The sequence below is a fragment of the Maniola jurtina genome, chromosome 27, assembly GCF_905333055.1.
Source record: "Maniola jurtina chromosome 27, ilManJurt1.1, whole genome shotgun sequence".
NCBI classification, from domain to species: Eukaryota; Metazoa; Arthropoda; class Insecta; order Lepidoptera; family Nymphalidae; genus Maniola; species Maniola jurtina.
Genome location: NC_060055.1, coordinates 6,650,252 through 6,675,408, shown reverse-complemented (window position 1 = coordinate 6,675,408; position 25,157 = coordinate 6,650,252). Strand labels below are relative to the sequence as shown.

General features: G+C 36.3%; 1 protein-coding gene across 1 annotated transcript in view; it reads right to left on the bottom strand.

The window, feature by feature from the left end:
- Positions 1-25,157, bottom strand: part of LOC123879021 (glutamate decarboxylase) — a 60,659-nt gene extending 35,502 nt beyond the window's left edge. Inside the window, exons 1-5 of the mRNA XM_045926492.1 lie at positions 24,880-25,157; positions 24,282-24,377; positions 18,862-18,937; positions 3,264-3,373; positions 2,254-2,380 (exon numbers count right to left, since the gene is read on the bottom strand). Coding sequence (XP_045782448.1) covers positions 2,254-2,380; positions 3,264-3,373; positions 18,862-18,937; positions 24,282-24,347 — 379 coding nt within the window. The 5' untranslated portion in view covers positions 24,348-24,377; positions 24,880-25,157. The remainder of the gene's footprint in view (positions 1-2,253; positions 2,381-3,263; positions 3,374-18,861; positions 18,938-24,281; positions 24,378-24,879) is intronic.

Genomic DNA, 25,157 nt, shown 5'->3' with positions numbered 1-25,157 from the left:
TTAGCATAGCATTCTTTAAAAAAAAAAAAAAGAATTCTGTGGTCTTATAAGTGGGAGGTCCCGGGTTCTATTCCCGATGTTTGGTAATCATTCTTTAAGCGGCAACTCCAGCTGTCGTTTGTCGTCTGACAGGTGACAGTGTCACTGTCAAATTCATTCATCGGTTTTCGGTTGGAGCGGCCGCGACTCGCCGCCTTCTCTCGGCATAATTGTTAATTTAATTTCGGTTATAGTTCAATACCACATTCCACCACACCCACTAAACACTCTAAAGTGCATCAAGCAAGAAAAATCGGGCCCGATATTCGCCGGCAACGAAGAGCAGCGCACGAGGTACCTGCATGCACTCACTATACACCGGTTTATTAGAGATTTTTGGGGTTTATGGGGAGCTCCGCGAACCGCGGACGAAACACCCGATACTTAATTGTTACAAAAATTTAGAATTGTGGGTACCTTGAATTGATCCTCAGACCCCCAACTACTTGGCTATCACCATTTTAAAGCTCCTATACTTAGTCGGTTCTTATTTACGGACTCTGAGCTTTCTTATGAGGTCCAATAGTTAACGACCAAGTCTCGGATCCATATGTCATCATTGGCAACACGCACTGTTCGAACGAAGACTTTGATCTTCAAGCACTGAGGAATTTTGGAGGAATTTTGAAAAATCATGTAAGTATTTTTAGTTAAACTGGCAATTTTTCGAATGTCCGAATCATCTTTACAAGTGTAAATTAAAAATTTATAACATCCTCGACAAGTGAAGGTTACAGTAACTAGAAAAGAGCTGATAACTTTCAAACGGCTGAACCGATTTTCTTGGATTATAGCTAAGATCTCGATCAAGCGACCTTTCAAACAAAAAAAAAACTGAATTAAAATCGGTTCATTAGTTTTGGAGCTACGATGCCACAGACAGATACACACGTCAAACTTAGAACACCCCTCTTTTCAGGTCGGGGGTTAAAAATCCACACAAAAGCGATTCAAGCTCCGAGCACACTCCAATACAAAACTGTATCCGTCGGTCTACCCTCCTCAAACAATTCAATTATGTGATCAAATGTGGCGGAACGATTGCTGCTATTATTTACACTTGATTCTCCTGGCTGGATCCCTATTCAAGGGTCAATTGCGTGTAGCAGTCGCAATCCTGTCTTATGATTTCGACGACCTCCTTAGCGCAGAGGTCTTATTATTGGGAGGTCCCGGGGTCCATTCCTGACAGGGGAAAATTTTCTCAGGTCTGGTTTGATGGGAGGCTCCGGCCGTGGCTAGTTACCGCCCTACCGGCAAAGCCGTGCTGCCAACGATTTAACATTCCGATACCATGCCGCGTAAAACCAAAGAGGTATAGGTTAGGTTAGCCCGCTTCCACCTTAGACTGCATCATCACTTACCACCAGATGAGATCGCAGGCAAGGGCTAAGTTGTATCTGAATTAAAAAGAAAAATGTAGTCTGTAGGAGAGAGCTTTTTTCTCTCGTCTGGCTTTACAAAGATTAGCCAATGTCAAGTTTGTAGTTATTTGTAATAAGTTAGTTAAACTATACACGTATGGACCCCGTCTGTGCCGGTGCTCGCCGACACACGCACGGCACCCCCTTAGAGCGCTTTCCAGTCAGTTTTAACAAAAAAAACACTCCAAAAGGGCAGAGCACGCCCGCCAGCTAACACCAACACAGACGAAGTCTAGGAGAGAGCTATGCTTGGAGTTTTTTTTTTTTTCTTATATATTTAAAGAGATTATTCGCTGGGCGAATATGCCTTTCTATACATATATGAAACTTACATATGAAAGAAGGAATAGGATTGGCATCGAGAGAAAAGACAGAAGTTATTGTTGTCTTTTCTCGATGCCAGTCCTAACCAACCGTAACAATTGCGTGGCCTCCGCCGAGAGCGGGGTTTCTTTGTATCAAATCAAAAAAACAGGGATCCGTAGGAGAAAGTCCCTACAAGAGACCTATGTCCAACAGTGGACGTTTATTGCATGAGGATGATGATGATATCATTTTATTTATTGTTTATCTAAGTACTTTTCATCCACACATTACCACTATAGACTATCATAGAGGTAAATTAAAAATACTTACCAGTTTTGACCTGATGCTTGAGGGTGATCTTGCAGTCTTCGAGGAGCTGCTTTAGTGGCAGGAAGTCTTCTGGCAGAAACAGATCCAGCTGCCTCTACATCTCTCCGAGCAATATGCTATGAGCTCCAGGATCTTAGGATGATGGAGTACTCACCAGTTTTGACCTGATGCTTGAGGGTGATCTTGCAGTCTTCGAGGAGCTGTTTCAATGGCAGGGGGTCTTCTGGCAGAGACAGGTCCAGCTGCCTCTGCATCTCTTCCGGCATCTTGAATTCCAGGATCTGAGAGAAAATGTCAGCTATAAGAAATATAAACTCATAGGTACTAGGTAGGTAAAATGAATTTATTTCTTGTAGAGCATGTACCACTTATGATACTTATGTTGACTCCACCGGTTCGGAAAGCAAATTCTACTGAGAAGAGCCGGCAAGAAACTCAGCAGTTGCTCTTTTTAAACAAAATGTTACAATATGTTAATGCGACAGGTTGACATGGCAAACAGGGTGGGGACGCCCCGTACACCAGCGCAGTAACCCGTAACCCGGTGTGTGTTAACGCGGGTGACATGCGGGGCGTCTCCCCTCCGCATACCCCGGTCGCCATGTCGACCTGTCGCGAATTGTAGTAACAACAAGAAATTAAACTAAGAACTCACTCGCCATTCTAACTCTAAACATTAGTTTTAGTTAGTTAGGTACCCCCCAGATGTCTACGGGGGACTCGATGGGGGTTTACGTTGGCGTGACAAAAAATGGGGGTTCACAAAATGTATCTGCTTTCGATACCTAGTGAAGTGCTGTGAGTAGATGTCAAAAAAGTAAAGTGGGATGGAATCACTTTTTTGATTGGCCAACTTTTAACATCCACTCACATACTTATACAATGAATCAATTAATTAATAAACCAATCAAATCTCACTTTTTTCGAAAACTAGGAACTCAGCCACAACGCAAATTTCCATAGTTAGATCTAATTTTCACATAGATAACCTTCTAGGTAAGCGCGTCCCATCTTAGACCACATCATCACTTTCCATCAAGTGTGATTGTGGTTATTTGATTTAAAAAAACCGAGAAATGTAGCTGCAGGAGGTCCACCGGAACCAGCTAAATTTTGAAAGTGGTCTATGAGAAAAAAGTCTGGGAACCTCTGCTCTAAACTAACCTTTTCATTCCTATCGTTGACCTTCTGCACGTAATCTAGAAGGACGTCCACCACCCTCGCGAGGAACTCCCGGGTCTGAGGACTGGCCTCCTCTCGGTACGGGAGGATGGCTGCAACAAATGGAGGACTTCAGTTACACTAGCCACGTAAGGAAGTTTGTAGAGCGCTCTCTCTGTCACGTAATCCCATACAAATGACAGAGACAACAACCTCAGTGGGCGTTAACCGTTATGAGTCACCAAACATGTTTTCAAAAAAAGTTAAGCAGCTCTAAAATCCGACTACTACACACGAACTGCCGATTAAAAAAAATTACGCAAATTGATTCAGAAATCTCGGAGATATCAGTGTACATAGGTAGAAAAACACAACTTCCATTTTTCAAAGTCGGTTAAAAAGTAGCCTATGTTACTCCTTGGTTAATCCTCTACTTGTCTGTGAAAGTCCCCTCAAAATATGTTTAGCCATTCCGAAGATTAGCCAATTATACAATAGCAAAACATTTTTTGGATACCCTAGCTTTTTTGGATGTAACATCTCATGTAACAACTATGTCGCCCGGACCATAAAAACGAATTAATTGAGACCTCATTCATCAAAATCGGCTGAATAATTTAGGCGCTTCGGTGGTTCCGTACCGAAAATTCCCTCAAATTCCCCATACCACTCTGCCCATACCTACCCCTTATCAGTCTAAATCGCCTGGCGGCACGGCTTTGCTGGTAGCGTGGTAACTAGCCACGGCCGAAGCCTTCCACCAGACCAACCAGAGAAAAAGAAATTATAAAATTCTAAATTTCCACAGCCGGTACTCGAACCCGGGACCTCCCATTGACAGTACCTCAGCACTCACCGCTTCGCCAGAGGCGTCGTGAAGGCCCTTTAACATAATACCTATATTGTTCCAAGATTTAGCTCACAGATGTTTTTCATTTGTACGTTATTACTAAAGAAAATCACTGCATTTCTTTACGAAAACATCACATTGGATATTCAACTCTAAACACTGAAAAATAAAGTTCAAAGTGCTAAAGAAAATCACTGCAATTTCCCCACGAGAACGTCATATTGAATATTCAACTCTATGTGAAAAGAAATAAAGTTCAAAATACTCTTTGAAACCTTTTGCAAGGGAGATCATAACAATACCTTTTGATTTTCAATATAGAGGTCGCAAAGTTATTGTATGCAGTTGAAATATAGAGGTAATTCTAATTTCAACTTTATTTCAATAGCATAGAGTCTAATATATAATTGCTTAGGAATTTTATACCATTATTTATTTTGTGTTCTAACTGTACTATTGTTGGCCATTTTAACCGACTTGAAAAAAAGAGGAGGTTCTCAATTCGTCGGACTCTTTTGATTATAAGATTGGAATATTAAAAACCGGTCAAGTGCGAATCGGGCCTCACTCGTTTAGGGTTCCGTATATAATTATGAACATCATATTTTGGTTGTATGAACTATTTCTTTTCTGAACTAGATCATCGCAATAAACAGTGAAAGAAAAACCAAAAAAATGCTCCTCTGTTGTTTTGGTCTCAACTTTCAAACTATTTTATTTATATTTGTTGTTAATATAGTATATTACGATATGTATTGTACCGAAATACCACAGTCGGGTGAAACCCAAACTGAGCCTCGATAGCTCAACGGTTGAGGAGCGGACTGAATTCCGAAAGGAAGGCGGTTCAAACCCCACCCGTTGCACTATTGTCGTACCCACTCCTGGCACAAGTTTTACACTTAATTGGAGGGGAAAGGGGAGTATTAGTCATAATTAGCATGGCTAATATTAAAAAAAAAAAATATCACATGAGGCGGGGTAAAAGTCTATAAAACTAATCTAAATGCCGACACAGAATCGAACCCCTCGTCATCTGTGCGCGAGTGTGGCTAATCGGGGACCTCTAAGTGAAATTCCTGGCGTGAGGGGGTCTACATTCGATCAGACCCTCGGAGCGTCGGCATGTTGTAATTATTTCTGAAGGAGAATATTTTGGGAGTGTAAGTATAAGTATTTAAGCTACAAAGAATTCCGTTTTTTACCCGACTGCGGCAAAGCCAAAAGGAAGGGTTATGATTTTAGCAGTCTATGTATGTTATGTTTGTAAGTATGTTTGTATCCAGATTCTGCGTGTTCCACCGTTGTGCATACTACTGGGCCGATTTTGATGAATGAGGTGTCAATTGATATTCGTTGTAAAGGTCCGGGTGACATAGGCTATATTTATACGAAAAAATTGACCTGACGGATGTTACTTAAAAAAAAGTGGAGGTCTCCAAAAATTTTTTTTTGCTATTGTATCGAGTGGGATGTCAAATAAAAGAGGAGAAAATTTTGATCTCATGTATGTAAATGTACAATAACGTTAAAATATACCAATAAATATATAAGTACGTTACAGCCCAAGCCTGAAATAAAGCGATTACTGGCCGAGTCATATTTGATTGAACAAATGATTTTGAAAGGACTCGAGGCGCCAGCCATTTGCGAGGAAACATAAAAAACCATAGGTACAGTCTGAAACACGTCGGTCTTGGTTAAAAATTAGAAAAAAAAGAAAATTCGCACTTGACCTGATTTTTTAAATTCTATTGCAAGTTAGCCCTTGACTGCGATCTCACCTGGTGGTTAGTGATGATGCAATCTAAGATGAAAGCGGGCTACCTTGAAAGGGGTATGGAGTAGCAGTATTTTTTTTTACGTTTTGAGGCACGGAACCCTAAAAAGAGTAGGTAAACACTAAATACTAAAACCATTTGCAGTGAAGAGCTTTTAGAAATGTACAACTCAATGGCAATCGGCTTATGACGTCACAAACATAAGTTCAGGCAAAATCTCATCCTAGTCCTAGCATTTAAACGAAACGAACAAAGATCAACCTTATCTCTTACAATTATAGTCGATATTTCAATGGCATCATCTTACTGTCATATCATTAAACTAAACAAACAAAAGTCAACCTTATAACCTAACTATATAGTCGATATTTCAATACCTTCATCCCATGGGGAGTAACATCTGGAAAGTGATGTAATGCTTGACAAATAAATTTTCCCAAATAGGGGGATAGTCAGGATCTTTGATTGAATTGTGCTCTGCATAAGTTCGTCTTATTTTCTTGAGCATAAGGTTGTAAATCTTTTGTACGTAATTATGAACATAAATTGTAATGGAAGAGTCACTTTTTATGGTAAAAAAAAAATACATAATAACTGTATAATAAAATTACATATTAACAGATTTTTATTGGTCTGTTTATTACAGAATCGTGTATAATTAGGATAAGGCATAGACAATACAAAGTAATAATATACAAAGTTATATCTATTCGCTTTTCTATACAAATATACTAATGTTTTATCTGATGGGAGTCTTCGGCCGTGGCTAGTTACCACACCACCGGCAAAGCCGTGCCGCCAAGCGATTTAGCGTTCCGGTACGAAGCCGTGTAGAAACCGATCAGGGGTATGGGTTTAATGAAACTGTTGTACCTACCCCTTCCAAGTTAGCCCGCTTCCATCTTAGACTGCATCATCACTTACCACCAGGTGAGATCGCAGTCAAGGACTAGCTTGTATCAGAATAAAAAATAAAAAATAATAATCTACGGTAATAGTGGTAATAGTAATAAGTATTTGAAGGTTTCAAAATAAATTCAAATTATTGGTTTCAAGAAAACTGAATTTGATGCACTATAACTCAAAGTTTAAAAAACCCCCGACACAAAAACCTCTATAAGAAAACTAGAAAAGAGCTGATAACTTTCAAACAGCTGAACCGATTTTCTTCAATTATAGCTAGGAACACTCTCGATGAAGCTACCTTTTAAACAAAAAAAAAAAAACTAAATTAAAATCGGTTCATTCGTTTAGGAGCTACGATGCCACAGACAGATACATAGATACACACGTCAAACTTATAACACCCCTCTATTTGGGTCGGGGGTAAAAATACCTACAAGTGTGCAAAAACTTGCGAGCGAAGAATTCAAACCTACTTAGTTAATAAAATTATTATCTTTATTTTGAAAATTATAACCAAACAATCTATGAAAGTACAATAGGTAGGTAGATACCTTCGTCTACTTATGGACAAAATGTAAGTAAATATTAACGCTGCATACTTTTTAGGTTTACCTCAAAAGGAAAAAACAGAACCCTTATAAGATCACTTTGTTGTCTGTCTGTCTGTCTGTCGTGTCTGTCAAGAAAACCTATAGGGTACTTCCCGATGATCTAGAATCATGAAATTTGGCAAGTCGGCAGCTCTTACAACACAAGTAAAGTGAATTTGTGGTTACATCACAGAAAAAAATAATTAAAATGTGTTTCAATTTTCGAAGTAAGATAAGTATACCGAGTTGGGTATCATATTATGAAAGGGCTTTACCTGTACATTCTAAAACAGATTTTTATTTATTTTTATATGCATAATAGTTTTTGAGTTATCGTGCAAAATGACGAAAAAAAAAGTGAGTACGGAACCCTGGGTGCGCGAGTCTGACTCGCACTTGGCGGGTTTTTTAATATCTGGCAACATACATCATTGTAGATGGACACATAGAGAGTGTGTATTTGACAGCCAAGTGATAGCATTAAGTGCGGATTATAACAACTGGGGTCATCCAGACCCCGGACGCTTTTGGAGGGTTGGTTTTAGAGAAGTGAAAGCTTTAATAATATTATATAATATAATTTTTGTACGACAAAACATTCATAGTTACAAAAAAATCGGTGATTTCCACGACCGGCAAACTAGAAACCGTGATAGGCTCGCATATCCTACGCTCCGCCTCAGGAAAGTTGGAAAATCGTTTGTGGGAATGAGTGTAATATTTTATAATAAAATTCCACAATCAATTTTAGACTTGCCTTTACACAAGTTTAAAAAATCTATTAAAAGTATGCTCCTGAAAAAAGCTTATTATACAATCGAAGATTATGTAAATGACAAAAAAGCTTGGATTTGATGCGCTCCAGCAATACACGGCGCTGCAATTGTTTGTATACAGTATGGCATATTATTGTAAATTGTACATTTGAAAAGAGCAACGGCCGAGTTTCTTGCTGGTTCTTCTCGGTAGGAACAGCATTCCGAACCAGTGGTAGATTATTTTGACGATTCAAAAGCACTTGTAAAAGTTTAATTGAATAAAAATAATTTGAATTTGAATTTGAATTTTATTTAAGCTTCTAGCAATGTGAAGGACTTTAACGTCTGTCTAAATCCTAATATCCTAATGATATTATAAATGTGAAAGTGTGGATGTTTGGATGTTTGTTACTCAATCACGCCAAAACTACTGGACGGCTAAAAATTTGGTTGGAATGGAGATAGATTATACCGTGGATTAATTTATATCTATGATTAACACATAGGCTACTTTTATCCCGGAAAATCAAAGAGTTCCAGCGGAATTTTGAAAAACGTAAATCCACGCGGACGATGTCGCGGGCATCAGTTAGTATAGATATAAAACTGATATTTTTTACTTATTTATCCTGATCTTTCATATTTATTTAGAACTAGCTGACGCCCGCGACTGCGTCCGCGTGGATTTAGGTTTTTCGAAATCCCGTGGGAACTCTTTGATTTTCCTGGATGAAATGTAGCCTATGTGCTAATCCAGGATATTATTTATCTCCATTCCTAATTTTAGCCAAATTCGTTCAGTGGTTTTTGCGTGAAAGAGTAACAAACATACACACACACACCTACACAAACTTTCGCCTTTATAATATTAGTGTGAAGTGTGATATTACTTGCACAAGCAATTTTACTTCTTGCTTTTCTATTAAGAAAATACACCCTCCTGTTCTGCAGCGGCCTCACAAATAAGGGATTTGGCTAAACCGAAGTCATTACCGCCAGAGAGGCCGAGGCTCAAGCTGTCCCGGCTATGGGTATTTATGGCCCCACGAGATGTTGAGGGGTTGCGAGTAAATACGAGTAATTGTTTCATATTATGTTGCGATTTATTAGTGGATTTGATATAAATTAGGTGCCTTGTTATTTCTGTTCACTAAGTAAGTATCACTACCCATATTGTTAATGAAAAAACCGGCCAAGTGCGAGTCAGACTCGCGCACCGAGGGTTCCGTACTCGGGCTGACAGACAGACAGACAGACAACAAAGTGATCCTATAAGGGTTCCATTTTTCCTTTGGAGATACGGAACCCTAAAAACGGTCATTTTTTCCATCAATGATAAACAGTTTTTTTGTTGTTTCTGTTATTTTTGTTGTAATTTTTTTTTATATATGATAATAATCCATACTAATATTATAAATGCGAAAGTGTGTCTGTCTGTCTGTCTGCTGCCTTTTTACGGCCCAACAGTTTAACCGATTCTGACGAAATTTGGTACACAGTTAGCTTATATCCCGGGGACGGACAAAGGCTACTTTTTATCCCCACGGGATTCCTAAAGACCCATCCGTTCATCAGATTTGTATAAAATTTGGTACCGAGGTAGCCTTGCGTCCATGTTATTGACATAGACAACTTTTATCCCAGAAAACCAAACAGTTCCCACGGGATTCTCAAAAACCTAAATCCACGCGGACAAAGTCGCGGGCATCCTCTAGTGAGATAATAAATAAATGAGAGGTTATAACAGTTTATCAAACCCCGAGACAAGATGAATACGCGGGAAACGTAAAAAAATCTATTTTCCCTCCAAAATCCACATGAGCCCCTGCTCTATCAATCCTCACTAACGGATCCCGATGGATGGGTATTTAATACCGGTATAAAGATGAGATGGGGTCGGTTTGTTCACTACGCATTTTCAGGGTTAAGAGATATATTTGTTTGAATGAAAATTTACCCTGTGGTGGCTTAGTGATAAGAGCCGTGATAGCCTAGTGGTTAAAGACGTCCGTGTCGTATTCTGGAGGTCGGGGGTTCGATCCCGGGAACGCACCCCTAACTTTTTGGAATTGTGTGTTTCATGCGGAAGGATCTGGGAACCCAGCGCATTGTTATCCCAAGAGAACTCCTGCCATTATAGACCAAATCTTTGAAAAGAGCAACCGCCGAGTTTCTTGCCGGTTCTTCTCGGTAGAAAAGGCATTCTGAATCAGTGGTAGATGCTCAAATTATTTGTAAAAGTCTAATTGAATAAAAATATTTTGAATTTTGAATTTCGAATAGGATTAATGGAAAGGGGTCACGACCCTCAGTAATGAGGAATACGACTATAAAGAGAGAGTGTGTTTTAGACAATTCAATATCGTGAGGAAACCTGCATAATATCCCGGAGTTACTGGAGGCCAGCCAAAGGTTTTTCCCTCATATAGATCAACGACAAACTACTTCACCTGGACAGAGGTAAACTTAGGAAGGCGGTGGGACTCATAACAGGGCATAGCCCACTAAACAAACACCTTTTCGTTATAGGTATCACCGACAGTCTTCTGCGCAGAGCCTGCATGGAGGTCGATGAAACACCGACGCACGTGCTCCTGGAGTGCACGAGCGTGGCAGAACAACGAGAGCGCCCAACCTCACTCCATGAAGCCCTCAGCAACCTGGGCGGTCTACTCGGCTTCTGGAGCGAGCTTGGATGGCTGGAGTGAACTCCGGCGGGGAGGGACAACGCACGCACAACAAACAGAAACGTTTAAGTGCGGAAACCAGCCCAGAGAGAAGAAGAAGAAGAACATCCCGGAAAATCAAAGAGTTCCCACGGGATTTTTCAAAAAACCTAAATCCACGCGGACGAAGTCGCGGGCATCAGCTAGTTCAGTTTGCTATCAAGTAAGGCTGTGATTAATCGTGGTTACAATACAAGTGGCGCGCAGACTTTTAAACTGTCACCCCGTAATTAATTATGCCATGGTCGGTTCTGACGGTTTGGTTATTAATTATATTACTCGTATTTTGGGATGACAGAAGGGCTGGCTCATTTTTTGCGCAACGGATCAGCCTGGCTGTCCAGCGTGGAAATGCAGCCAGTATTCTTGGCACCATTCCACGCGGGCATGATTTGTTTAGTAATTAGATAAGGCTAGCTTTAAGTTTTCACACTAATCACACTAATATTATAAAGGAGAAAGTTTATATGTGTGTGTGTGTGTGTGTGTGTGTGTGTATGTTTGTTACTCCTTCACGCAAAAACTACTGGACGGATTGGGCTCAAATTTAGAATGGAGATAGATTATACCCTGGATTAGCACATAGAATACTTTTTATCCCGGAAAATCAAAGAGTTCCCATGGGAAAAATATTTTCTTAATGTAATTTTAAAAAATGGGTTTTTTGATTGTTGGCTTTATTTGACGATCGCCCTGACACAGTACCGTGGCAGTAGTGAGCGCTGTGGCCTTATTATAAGAAAAAACGGAACCCTTATAGGATCACTTTGTCGTTTGTCTGTCTGTCCGTCTGTCCACCCATCGTGGCTGTCAAGAAAACCTATAGGGTACTTCCCGTTGATCTAGAATCATGAAATTCGGCAGTTAGGAAGGTCTTATAGCACAAGTAAAGGAATGAATCCGAAAACCGTGAATTTATTGTTACATTAAAAATAAATTGAAATGTGTTATAAATTTTCAAAGTAAGATAACTATACCAATTGGGGTATTATCTGTACGTTCTAAAACAGATTTCATTTTTATTTTTATACATAATAGTTTTTGATTTATCGTGTAAAATGTCAGAAACAAGTGTAAATTAAAAATTTATAACACCCCCGACAAGTGAAGGTTACAGTAACTAGAAAAGAGCTGATAACTTTCAAACGGCAGAACCGATTTTCTTGGATTATAGCTAAGAACACTCTCGATCAAGCCACCTTTCAAACAAAAAAAACTAAATTAAAATCGTTTCATTAGTTTAGGCGTTACGGTGCCACAGACAGATACACAGATACACACGTCAAACTTATAACACCCCTCTTTTTGGGTCGGGGGTTAAAAATACCCGAGTTCGGAATCGCAAGATAGAAATCGCAGGCCTATTTTACGAGCAAACGAAAATATCGAATTACATCATAATCACTACAGCTTATCGGAACTTCCCGAGGCGTGCGGGGAAATTGAGTACACGTGCAATGAGGGTAGATAGATGTTTTATTGCCCGACTGCGCAAAGCCAAAAGGAAGGGTTATGATTTTAGCAGTCTATGTATGTATGTATATGTATGTTCGTAACCAGATTCTTGGACTTCGTCTGTGGTGGCGTTTGCTGGCGCGCGTGTTGTGACTTTTTGGAGTGTTTTTTTTGTTAAAACTGAGTAAAAAGCGGTCTAAGGGGGTGCCGTGCGTGTGTCGGCGAGCGCCGGCACAGACGGGGTCCATATACTTGTATAGTTTAACTTGTTACAAATAACTACAAACTTGACATTGGCTAATCTTTGTCAAGCCAGACGAGAGAAAAAAAAACCAGATTCTATATGTTGCACCGTAGCGCCTAAACTACTGTGCCGATTTTGGTGAATGAGGTGTCAATTGATTCGTTGTAAAGGTCCGGGTGCCATAGGCTATATTTTATACGAAAAAAATTGACCTAACGGATGAGACATAAAAAAGTGGGGTTTCCAAAAAATTTTTTCTGCTATTGTATCGAGTGGGATGTCAAATGAAAGAGGAAAAAAAATTGAGTCCATAAATATAAATATAGTACAATGTGTAAACAATTAAAGTCTCAGATAGTAAAATCAACCCGTATAATGCAATGTGAATCGGTTGGAGCGCAAACAGCAACTGACGCTTGTCGTTCCACGCCACGTCCTCGCCCTAGCGCCATCTTTTTCGTCTCGATGGAGGGGGCTCTGACGTCACGACCACAGCATAACCACCAACACCAAGCAACACCGAACGTGAGAACGAGTTGTTGCCAACACGGCCATGCTGCATGGTGCCCGCCCCGGGCACCCCACGAGTCGGGATAAAATTACTGCAAAATAAACAACCGTTAACACCTGATTCACATTACCTACTTGTAAGGATCCTTCCTAACTTCCTAAGGAATATTGCCCATTCATTGTCACTTATCACTTAACAATCATACGACAGCTCGCAACTTAACAAGATACCTCCACTATGTACTCGTAAGATCCAGGAATATTGTCCATTCGTTATCACTCATCACAACAACAGCTTTCAATTTAAAGAATAAAACAACCGCATCTAAAGGGACTTTGCCACACTTAGGGGACCAGATTTGTCGTAGTTGAAAACCAACTGCACTTAAAGAGCGTTTCGCTCACTTAAATGCAGCAAGTTGGTCAAGACCACTTGCACTTAAAGAATATTTCGCTCACTTAAGCGTACCAAGTTGGTGAAGACCACTTGAAGACCACTTGCACTTAAAGAACATTTCGCTCACTTAAGTGTACCAAGTTCACCTTCAAGTTCCAAACATCATAGAAGACCACTTGAAGACCACTTGCACTTAAAGAGCATTTCGCTCACTTAAGCGTACCAAGTTCACCTTCAAGTTCCAAGCATTATAAAAGACCACTTGAAGACCACTTGCACTTAAAGAGCATTTCACTCACTTAAGCGTACCAAGTTCGCCATCAAGGTCAAGCATCGTAGAAGATCGCTTGAAGACCACTTGCACTTAAAGAGCATTTCACTCACTTAAGCGTACCAAGTTCGCCTTCAAGTTTAAGCATCGTATTCCAATGTGATATTTTATATTCATGGTACAATATTCCCAATTATCTTTCGAATATTTTATCAAAGTTCAAGCTTCGTATCCCAGTGTGATATCTTATATCCATGGTGCAATATTCCAACTAATTAATCTTCCAAAATTTTATCACGGCTCGCTGTATCAATTATGTTGCTATACATACTTAATTTTAAATAGATTACTCAACATAATACACAGGGTAGCCTTGCCAACACGGTTTTTAATACTCCATGAATATTCTTTAAAGAAGCAATGCATTAGCACTCACGATTAAAATCAGATCATACCTCTTTACTAAATCTCAAAATTCTTTACTAAATTCTGAACACATACTCAATGCCATAGCATCGTGCACCCACACAGTGCTCCGACACTATTCATCCACGTATGCAATCACCACACTATCTTTATCTACCGCGCATCCACGCAAGGGATCACCGGTGCCTAGTTCACCATAATACAAGTGATTTGATCTCATAAGAATCATATTTGATCTCATCCATTTTATTTTAACTATCAATGCTTTATTATTATAAACGGATCATTTGATTGTAAAGCTGGTGCTATCAAAGTTAACTTTAAATAATTATTATCATACTAAAACTATCACTTTTTAAACTAATCAATATCTTAACTGCAGTTATATTAATGATTTCACTAGTTCACTGCATTATTAATTACAAGGGTTGGTCACCAAATATAATCTTATAACCCACAAACTATTTTAATTCATGAATTACTCTAGTATCAAACAATAATAATAATTGGTATTTCATATTCCATATATGCAAATATTAAATTACGCTATCTCAAATAATTATTAGGCTAATTAAAAATGATAAACAGAGAGTCATGGATTATGAGCGACACCGATGCATGCCACTGCCAAAACCAAGACTTTCTTTTTAACTCATTCATCTGTCCATTCGCGCAGGGAATTCATCTACTGCCACTGTATGCTATTTAATATTTCTATTCGCACAATATACTCTTTATTATTTTCGGCCCGTCCTGATTATAGCACAGAATTGCAGCTGAGAGCATAAAAATGTTGCATTTGTCTACCCTCTTATTGTAATCTTTTTAATGAAAATTTCTCAAGTTAATAATACCCACTTAGCTATCCGGACAAGAATATTTCTTTGTTCAACGCAAATGTGAAGCTTTCACCCAAATTTGTAATATTAGGTATTAACTACCAACATAAATCATAGTTATTTTTTAAATATTATTCTAATTTGCATTATTAATGATATACTATAACTTTACAAACTAAATAAAGCTTCATTATCATATTATACACACCACAATCCGTAATTATTATTTGTTTTTGAAGCAGGTACCTAACAAATGCAACAAAACTTTTAAATTGAACAGACTAACTACAGGCACTAGTTCTAACTCTGAAGATAAATATTACTTTCATCGTTACTAGTCTGTCTGTGTCTATTTTATTAAAATATTATGTACAATCCTTTTACCTTCGTTCTAGTTCAATCTAATTGACTTGTACATGTATACAAAACGGTTCTCTGTTTGGATGTACAAAAAATAGCTAAAATGCTTTCAGAGGTCAATGTGTATACGAGTCTACTACTATTACATTACTTTTCTCGGGGATAAACCAAATCGGATCACTCTGTTACATTCCGTCCAAGCAAGTTATTACTCCCTAGTACCCAATAGGTACATACCTATAACCTAAAAATAAATTCGCTTAACGCAATTGGATCAAAAGGAATGTTAACACATTTTTTTTATTACCTTTTTGTAATTTTGCTAAAAACCCTTGTATCAACAAAAAAATTCAGCTTTATCTTTAAAAAATAGAAACCTTACGTAAAATTATTCATCTTGTATGCCAAAAGTACGCCCTAATATTATAACGCTCTAGTCAAACATCATATTGTAATGCATGGTAAATTATTTTGACGATTCAAAAGCATTTGTAAAAGTTTACTTGAATTATTATATTATATTCTATTCTTTTATATTATATCATATTCTATTCTAGTCTAGTCTATTCTATTCTATTCTATTGTATATTGAATATTATATCGAAAAGGGGATGCTTATGTCGATGATCACGCAGAATATAAAAAAATAAAACTAAAACTTCATATGTAAATAATCTTTACTGTAATAATTTAAAGTTATTATCTATCTAATTAATTATTCACTTAGGTAGCACTAAGGTAAACCTGTACAGTTCTTATTTAAAACTGCAACAAAGGCTCTTTTTTAAATATTTACTGATTTAAATAACCTGTATAGCAATAATAATAGATGAAACAAAAGAAACAATATTTAAACAAAACTAAAAAAAATGGCTAATCCAAAAATGTTACTACAGTGTGCATGAACTATTGAATGAATATACCTCAATTATACGATAATACGATATAAAAAGATTGTAATAACTTTGTTAACCACTTTTTATTTGTAAGTACTTTTTTTTTTTAAAGTCTGATTAATTATAATAGGACATAATTTGAAAACTCCCATAGTCTTTATTTATATGTGACCTTTTTATTTATTTTTTTATTTAATGACCATATAATTAATTCATAATTTTCGCTATTCATATTTCATATTTCATAAGAATTGTAATATTACCTTTGATTATTTACATATGTTTTACTTTGCAACGCCCCAACGGGGTTTCATGTTGTAATATTATGATATTTTTTATTTATGATGTAAGACATGAATGCAAATAAAGAAAGAATAAAGAATTACCTCTATAAAGATACGAAAATTCTAAATATAAGTCACTCGTACGCGCTTCAAACTTGTATTCCTATCAGGAAAATAATAACAGGATATATACACTCCCAATTATGCTTTAAAAGAAGAACAATTACGAAAACTTCCCTAAAAACCAGTATTGTAAACGTATGGATGTTATTACTTACCCACACAATTATTCAATGTAGATAATATGAAGTACTAAAATGGATACTTGATATCATGTGCGTAAGTACCTACCATTGTAAATGTAAATAGCTGTAATTCCTGATATTTAAAAGGACTGTTATGCTCTTTATTGATAAATAAATGTTTTTAAACTGAAATCCCTTTACTGACGATTTTGATATGCGCGGACAACTACTTCCGGTATCTCTAAACGCCTCGTGACATGTATCAAAAATATACACTTTTTAACCCCATATATTATGTAACATTTACTTACAATTAATATAATAACTTATTATTATAATATTAATATTGACATTTAATTAAGAGACATGTTACCATAGAAATTAATTCACTTTTTGGTCTCATCAGGGTTATTTGTACGGATTATTCCTGATGAGTATTAAATATTTGCATGCTTATGAAGTAGAATATGAAGGTCGCTGCTTAGTTATAATTTTGAACTCAACAACTGATATTCAGCAAATAAATAAATTTCATTTCATTTCAGTATACGAGTTCGGGATTGGTTATCATGATTTATATCTGAGCTAACATTTCACTTGTGAAGTTTGACTAACCTAAGACATTCTTCGATTACTTTTACCACTACCACTATAACATTTTAACTTGTTCCTCACGTATACTACCCACATGTTTAATATTTTTATTATAAAAACTTCTATGTAAATAACAAGCTCAATAGTCACACGTTTTTAAATTATTATCTTCTAAGGACGTATATTACTGATTCTACTATAATAATTGACCCACTATAATTTAAATAATATTTTGTTCGAAAAAAAAGTTGAGACAAACGTGAATTTAACATTTAGTTCCAAAATAAAATTCGAACAAACTAAAAATTAACCATTTTAAAACATATTCCTTTGAATTTGGAACTAAAAGACAATTTCGTTTACCGATCACTATTCCCACGAGGACCACTTATAGACTGTACGCAATATTAAATCGTGCCAGACTTTTAGCTGATACCTTCAACTTAGTTTAGTAACGAATTATCTCACCTGACTATACAAAAGTTTGAGAATACGATTTAGTAATTTAAACCATATTCACTTAATCTTTAATAATTATTCAAAGTACTCACAGTTTCGGTATCTTTACGAGATACCTTATTACGTTTCCATCGTGGCCGACGGTTGTCCTGGCACTTGAAGACCTCTAGGTGGAAAAGTACGTTTGCGTTTCGACCGATTTTTCCTCAAAGCGTAAGTTACTACACACTTCTGATGTAAACAATTAAAGTCTCAGATAGTAAAATCAACCCGTATAATGCAATGTGAATCGGTTGGAGCGCAAACAGCAACTGACGCTTGTCGTTCCACGCCACGTCCTCGCCCTAGCGCCATCTTTTTCGTCTCGATGGAGGGGGCTCTGACGTCACGACCACAGCATAACCACCAACACCAAGCAACACCGAACGTGAGAACGAGTTGTTGCCAACAAATGTTAAAATACACCGAGTGACAGAAAAATAATTTTAGTATATCTATCGGAAGTTCGCGGGTAGTAGTCGGTTAGGGGTCTCTCCGTCACTCGCTCCATACAAACGTACCTAGTTCGTCTCTCATTGGAATACTAACCAATCATACTCAATGGAATTGTGTATAAAACATTCCGGGCACTAATATCTATGCCTGTGGTTTTCCAGATTTCCGTTAAAATATTCGGTTTCAAAGTTACGCGGTCTTAAAAACTCACATACAAATCTTTGAGCCCCTGTAATTTTAAAACTACATATTTTTAGAAAAATCTAAAACACCACAGGCACAGATATTAGTTTCTAGAATATGTCTGCAAAATTTCATGGACTTTTGTTGCTTAATATTCAAATGAAATTGGGACTACGATTGTATGGAGTAAATGACCCTGGTATCTGATTTTTTTTCGCGCGTCCGCGTAGCTCTCGTAGCTAGACCGTAGAGTTTCGTAGCACTTGCATTTGTCAATTATATTTTGCGCATCTATAACTAATAATAAATACTACAGAATGTACAATACTCACAATCATAGTAGAGATTGCCGACTCCCGATGTCAGTTTTGGGGTTCCTTGTCCTGATAGAGAAGCCATTCTTTCGCCCTGTCACAAGGAAAAGATAAAATTAAAACATACAGACACCTAATGCTAATATTATGTGTATACATATACAGGGTGTATCCAGAACGCTAGCAAAAACTTAGCGTTATTATTATACTACCTTAACACAATCCAATGCCAATAACCATTTGCCTTGTCTTGTAATTTTAGTGATTTAGTATGTTTCAAACCCGCATTGTATAGCGTGCAAAACTCGGCCACCTACGATGCAGCATTGACTTCGAGTGGCTTATTTACGGAATTTCATTGACCTCTAGCTTCAGTCAGATGTTTTATTTGCAATATATTGAATATTGGGGATTTCCTGAACAAATGTTTTCGTAGTTTTTTTTAATGGTATCTTATCAGTAATTATCAGTACTATCCACCTTTGTTTTTGCTAGCGTTCCAGATTTGGTAGACATTTTGTGACTTCACAAGTTTTTGTGACTAAGAAACACACATACCATAGTCCCCACACCTTAACACTTATTAACTCGGTCGCTTTTATCATACGAGTAATGTTTGTTATTATTAATAATATACTTATGGTGCACGTTATGCCAACCAGTACAGTTAACATTCTATCTTACATCTATCTTTTATATCAATTTCAAGATTCCCGGTATATAAAATACAATCATAATGAAGTAGGTATTTTTTTTTTTTTTTTTTTTTTTGGCAATTTTCTTACTATATTGTTAGCATTATTTTGATATATTTAATTATATCCTAAAATGGGTAAGACTGGATTAATAATGTACTACCAGAATGTTCGTGGTATACGTACAAAAACAAATGACCTGTACAGAAATATTTTACTATATGACTATGACGTAATAGTATTAACCGAAACTTGGCTTACGGCTAGTATAGGAGACCGGGAGTTTTGCGATTTAAGATATGATATTTTCAGACATGATAGGGACATCTCAGCTTCAAATAAATCAATCGGGGGCGGTGTCATGATATGTGTAAAGCGAAGTTTAAACGCTACTGTACTGGATATCAAATCATCATGTCGCGCATTAGATATGGTATCGGTAAGTATTCCGTCCCGTTCTTTACACTCAAATAAAGATCTTCATATTCTTGCAACATACATACCTGGGAATACGAGCACTCAATCACATCTTCTTGAGGAACTTTTACTGTCGATTTGTGATCATAGCAATAAAATGGAAAATAGTAATTTCATGATTTTGGGCGATTTTAATATGCCCTTCATACAATGGTCAACGACTGGGCCCTCCTTTATGAATAAAGTCACTCAGAAAGTACAAGATGCAGGCATTAAACTAATTCAGCATTTAAATTTGATGGGGATGACGCAGCAATCTTTTTTTAAAAATTCCCATAATAACGTTTTGGATCTTGTGTTCTCAAATTTTTCTTTAGAACTATCACTGGATCTATTGCCTTTGCTAAAACAAGATGATTTCCATCCGGTTTTATTAATCGAAGTACCTATTTTATCTCCCAAAACATTAAGAACTGATCCTCATATAAAATTTAAATTTTATAAGGCAAATTATGACGAAATAATAAAATATTTGATGACAATTCCATGGAGTACATACCTCAATGAAGGTTCTTTGGATGATGCGGTGGACTGTTTTTATGAAAACCTTTACAATAGTATCTATAAGTTTGTACCCGTAATGGTAACGAGAAAAAGTGATGCTTATCCAAAGTGGTACAGTAAATCTCTCATAAAAATTATAAGAGAAAAATCCAAGGTCCACAGACGCTGGAAAAAATTTCAAGACCCCTTGGACTACCAAGAATTTTCCAGGTTGAGAAAGAGAGTACGTGAGGTTGAAACTGAATGCTACAATAAATATACTGATCTTACCGAACATTGCTTGGAAAAAGATTCAAAAAGTTTCTGGTCATATACGAAATCCAAGCGTAACACTACCAATTTACCAAGAAAACTAGTTTATAAAAATGTCGAATCCATTAGTAATAAGGATCACGCAGCTCAGTTTAATAAGTTCTTTTATAACGTTTTTTCTCAACCCCTTAAGCAATATCCATCTTCAAAACTCAGATCTCCAACTAACTCTAGTATGTCACACCTTCATTCCCTCAAAGTTGATAATAACGAAATTTCAAAAAGTATAGGCCAGCTTGATACATCTAAAAGCGCGGGAAGTGACAATATATCACCTTACTTTGTTAGACACGCATGTAAGGCTCTCATTACACCTCTAAGTATTATTTTCAATAGGTCATTAGAAGAGGGGTTCTTTCCGTCTAAATGGAAAGAAGCTCATATTGTTCCGATTCATAAAAAAGGTAGTAAAAGTCACGTAGAAAACTATCGTCCTGTATCGATCTTAAATGTATTTGGCAAAATGCTCGAAAAAATTGTTTATAATTCAATATATCCAATTATTATAAGGGCGATCCCACCCGAACAACATGGTTTTATAAAGGGGCGATCCACATCATCCAATTTAATAACATTTACCGAAGACATACTGTCATCAATGGATAATCGTGTACAGGTTGACGTGATCTACACAGATTTTGAGAAAGCCTTCGACCGTGTGGATCACGTGATCCTGTTAAATAAATTTAAATAAATTGGAATATCTAGGCATCCACGGAGATCTTCTGAGGTGGGTAAAATCGTATCTGACTAATCGTTCTCAAGCTGTAGTGGTTGGTGGCTGTAGATCAGATTTCTGTGAGATCCCCTCTGGAGTCCCACAAGGCTCGCATTTGGGTCCGTTATTCTATAACATATATTTGTATGACATTGATAAATGTTTTTTTTACTCGAGGTTTTTAATGTATGCTGACGATACCAAAATATACTTAGGAATTAACAGTGAAGATGATTGTGAGAAGTTACAGAGTGACCTTAATAGACTTTCTCGCTATTACAAAGAAAATAGAATACAAGTTAATATAAGTAAATGTCAGCACATCAGTTTTACAAGAAACAAAAATCCTATACAATTTAATTATACTATTGACGGCCAAACTATCCCCAAAATTGATAAGGTCCGCGATTTAGGAGTTATACTCGATAATAAAATGTCATTCAATCCTCATATTGAAACAATCACTAACAAAGCTTTCTCTATGCTTGGCTTTGTTTTAAGAACTTGTAAACCCTTCAAGAAAATTAGGACACTTAAGATTATTTATTCTGCATACGTGCGGAGCAACTTAGAATATTGCAGTAGCATTTGGTCACCTATCTACATAAAGCCTATAGAAGCAATAGAGAGGATACAGCGCAAGTTTATTAAACATTTAAACTTTCGTACTTACTTTGAACCTTCCGACTATAAAGAAAACTGTAAACACTATAATATACAAACTTGTGGGCAAAGGAGGCAAATAGCTGACATGTTAATGCTGTATAATATTATAAACAGTAAGATTGACAGTCCTCATCTTTTATCCAAAATACAATTAGTTGCACCCCCAAAACGCACTCGGCATACATCACTGCTTCACGTTGATTTTAAAAGAAAAAAATACTCACAAAATTCACCCATTGCTAGAATAACTCGCACCCATAACAAACATTACTCGGAAATTGACCTTTTTCGCCATTCTAAAAATACATTTAAGCGACACCTTTCACTACTCCACAAATAATTTTTTTTTTTTTTTTTTTTTTCTCTTACACGCAAGTGCAACATACTTAACATCATCTCACACACACACGCACACACTCACATGCACACACACACTCACACACATAAACACATTCTTGTTTGTACGTTAAACATTAATTCGTTAAATGCTTCATAATTATATTCAATATTATTATTATGTTATGTTATTTTTTATTTAGGCTACCTGAGATACTGTTTTTTTTTTATACGTATAAAATTATTTATTTATTTTCTTAACCCACTTTTGATGTATTTACTTAATTAATTCTGGTTTTTTTTTTTTAGTATCTAACTATGTATCACTCACTCAGACAAATTATTATAATTATTATTTTCGAGAAAATCTGTAATTAGCCATATTTATCGATGTAATTAGTATTAAGACTCTTATTAGTATTACTTCGCTGTAGATTTTCCTTCTATAAATAAAATAAAATAAATAAATAAATAAATAAATAAACAAGAACGGGCACGCACTTCTTGAGATCTATAGAGTGCACTTTGACTTTGCTCAGACTTAAGACACTGTTAAAACGAGACAGCTTTATACTCCTGGCATAAATCTGTTTCGTTTTAACTGAAACTTAAGTCTAAGCAAAGTCACGTTCGCTCCCGATTTTTTATAAATAAAATCAGCCCATCTACGTTTGGCCAGCGTGGTAGACTACGTCCAAACCCTTCTGGTTCTGAGAGGAAACCTGTGCTCAGTAGTGAGCCGTCGATGGGTTGATCATGATGATAGTTAAGTGTGGAAACATAGATAAGTAGGTATACCTACTAGGTAGGTGTTTCGTTTACAGAATATAAAACGTGAAAAGAGCTAACAGGTTTTTATAGAATCGTCAATTTTAGGGTTCCCTTATAGGTATAGAATCCATTATATAGAATCACTGCGTTGTCTGTCTGTCGTGTCCTGTCAAGAGAATCAAAATCTATAGCATAGGTACTTCCCGTTGTTTTAGAATCGTGAAATTGCGCAGATTGTAGTAAAGGGAGAAATCCGAAAACCGTGAATTTGGGATTACATCACATACCTAATAAATTAAAAAGAGTTTTGTTGAGTTGAGTTGTTGAGTTCAAAATAATTTTTATGTACGATGCTACGGAACCCTTCGTGTGCGAGTCCGACTCACACTTGACCGTTTTTTCAACATTACTTTGTTTAAATAAATGAATCTTAATCAAAATTACTCTTTATTCTTTACTGGCTTCCGGATAGAATTTTTTTTAAATCCTTTCATATATTGGATATATTTCGTAAGTACCTTGTAGAGAAAACCTACATGCAAAATCTCTATAGTAGGTACCATTTGAACTGAAAGCTTATACTTATGTTAGTCAGTCATTTTATTTATTTGAAATAAACAATTTTATTTTAGTTTATATTATCCTATAAGTAAAAGATAAAAAAACAGGCAAAACTAGTACAGACGAATGACGAGTTTAGTTTTTTCAGTTATAAATAGTGTTGACTGAATAAGAGTTTGACTGTAACATAAATAACATGCTATTAAGTACAGTCAAGCATAAAAGCATCAACTAATGTAAATAAATCATTTTTAAAATAGAAACAACTTGATCGCATTGCAAGCAAAAAGCACAGACTCAATTACATAGAGCCTTTGAGAACAAAGAACGTAAAAACAAAATGGCGGTAGCGGAAATCAATATGGCGGCGCAAGATGGCGGCTATAAAATGAACGAACCAACTGGATGTGCTCAGCTATTTGCTTGCAGTAGGAAAAAAAGCCGTCCAGGGTTATCTTTGACATATCGATAGCCTCTATTTCTCTATTTTAAGTCTGTAAAGAGAAAAAAATCATGTTAAGTATTTTTTTTTTTTTTTTTCAATTTTGAGTCTGTACAATTTTGCCTATCTGTACAACTTTTTTTAATCTATGCGTTACAAACGGCTGACAAATCGCAGTTTTTCATCATTTTATTACGGAAAAAAAACGTTTTTTTAAATTAAAAAATCATTATTAACCCAAGAACGCACCATTAATTGTTTGATTAATGGAAAGGGGTCAGAACCTTCAGCAATGAACTATGATGCAAAGGATTCGGAATTTATAAAGTTTTCTTACTACGCAGGTTCACTGCGCATGACCGATAAAATCGATATTACAAAGGTCAAAAGGTTTTTATAACGAACTTTTTTCAAATAAGAATGACTTTTTTTGTTTCACGTTTCTATATGTATGAGAAAATGATTACGAAACTAAATAAAAACTACATCTATTGATAAATTACTACATAAAATGTATTAAATACTTGAAAAAATAAAATCATATAAGTACTAACCTTTTTGTACTGCTGCGTTTATTTAACAATATTTAATTAATTTAACGATTATTTATTTATTAAATTAAATTCTAGAATTTAATTTATTTATTTAACACTACTTGTAAGATATGTTTTTGGTGGAAAAACAGATTACTATGTGCTGGTAGGGATCGTTTATGAATTTGAAGATAATTTGAGAGTTCTCGCGTAATCTTGGTATTAGGTCTTTCATATATGAAGAAAAATCTAGATTTTTTTCAGGAAATACAACTAGGCTTGTGCCTGGTCTCCTAGGG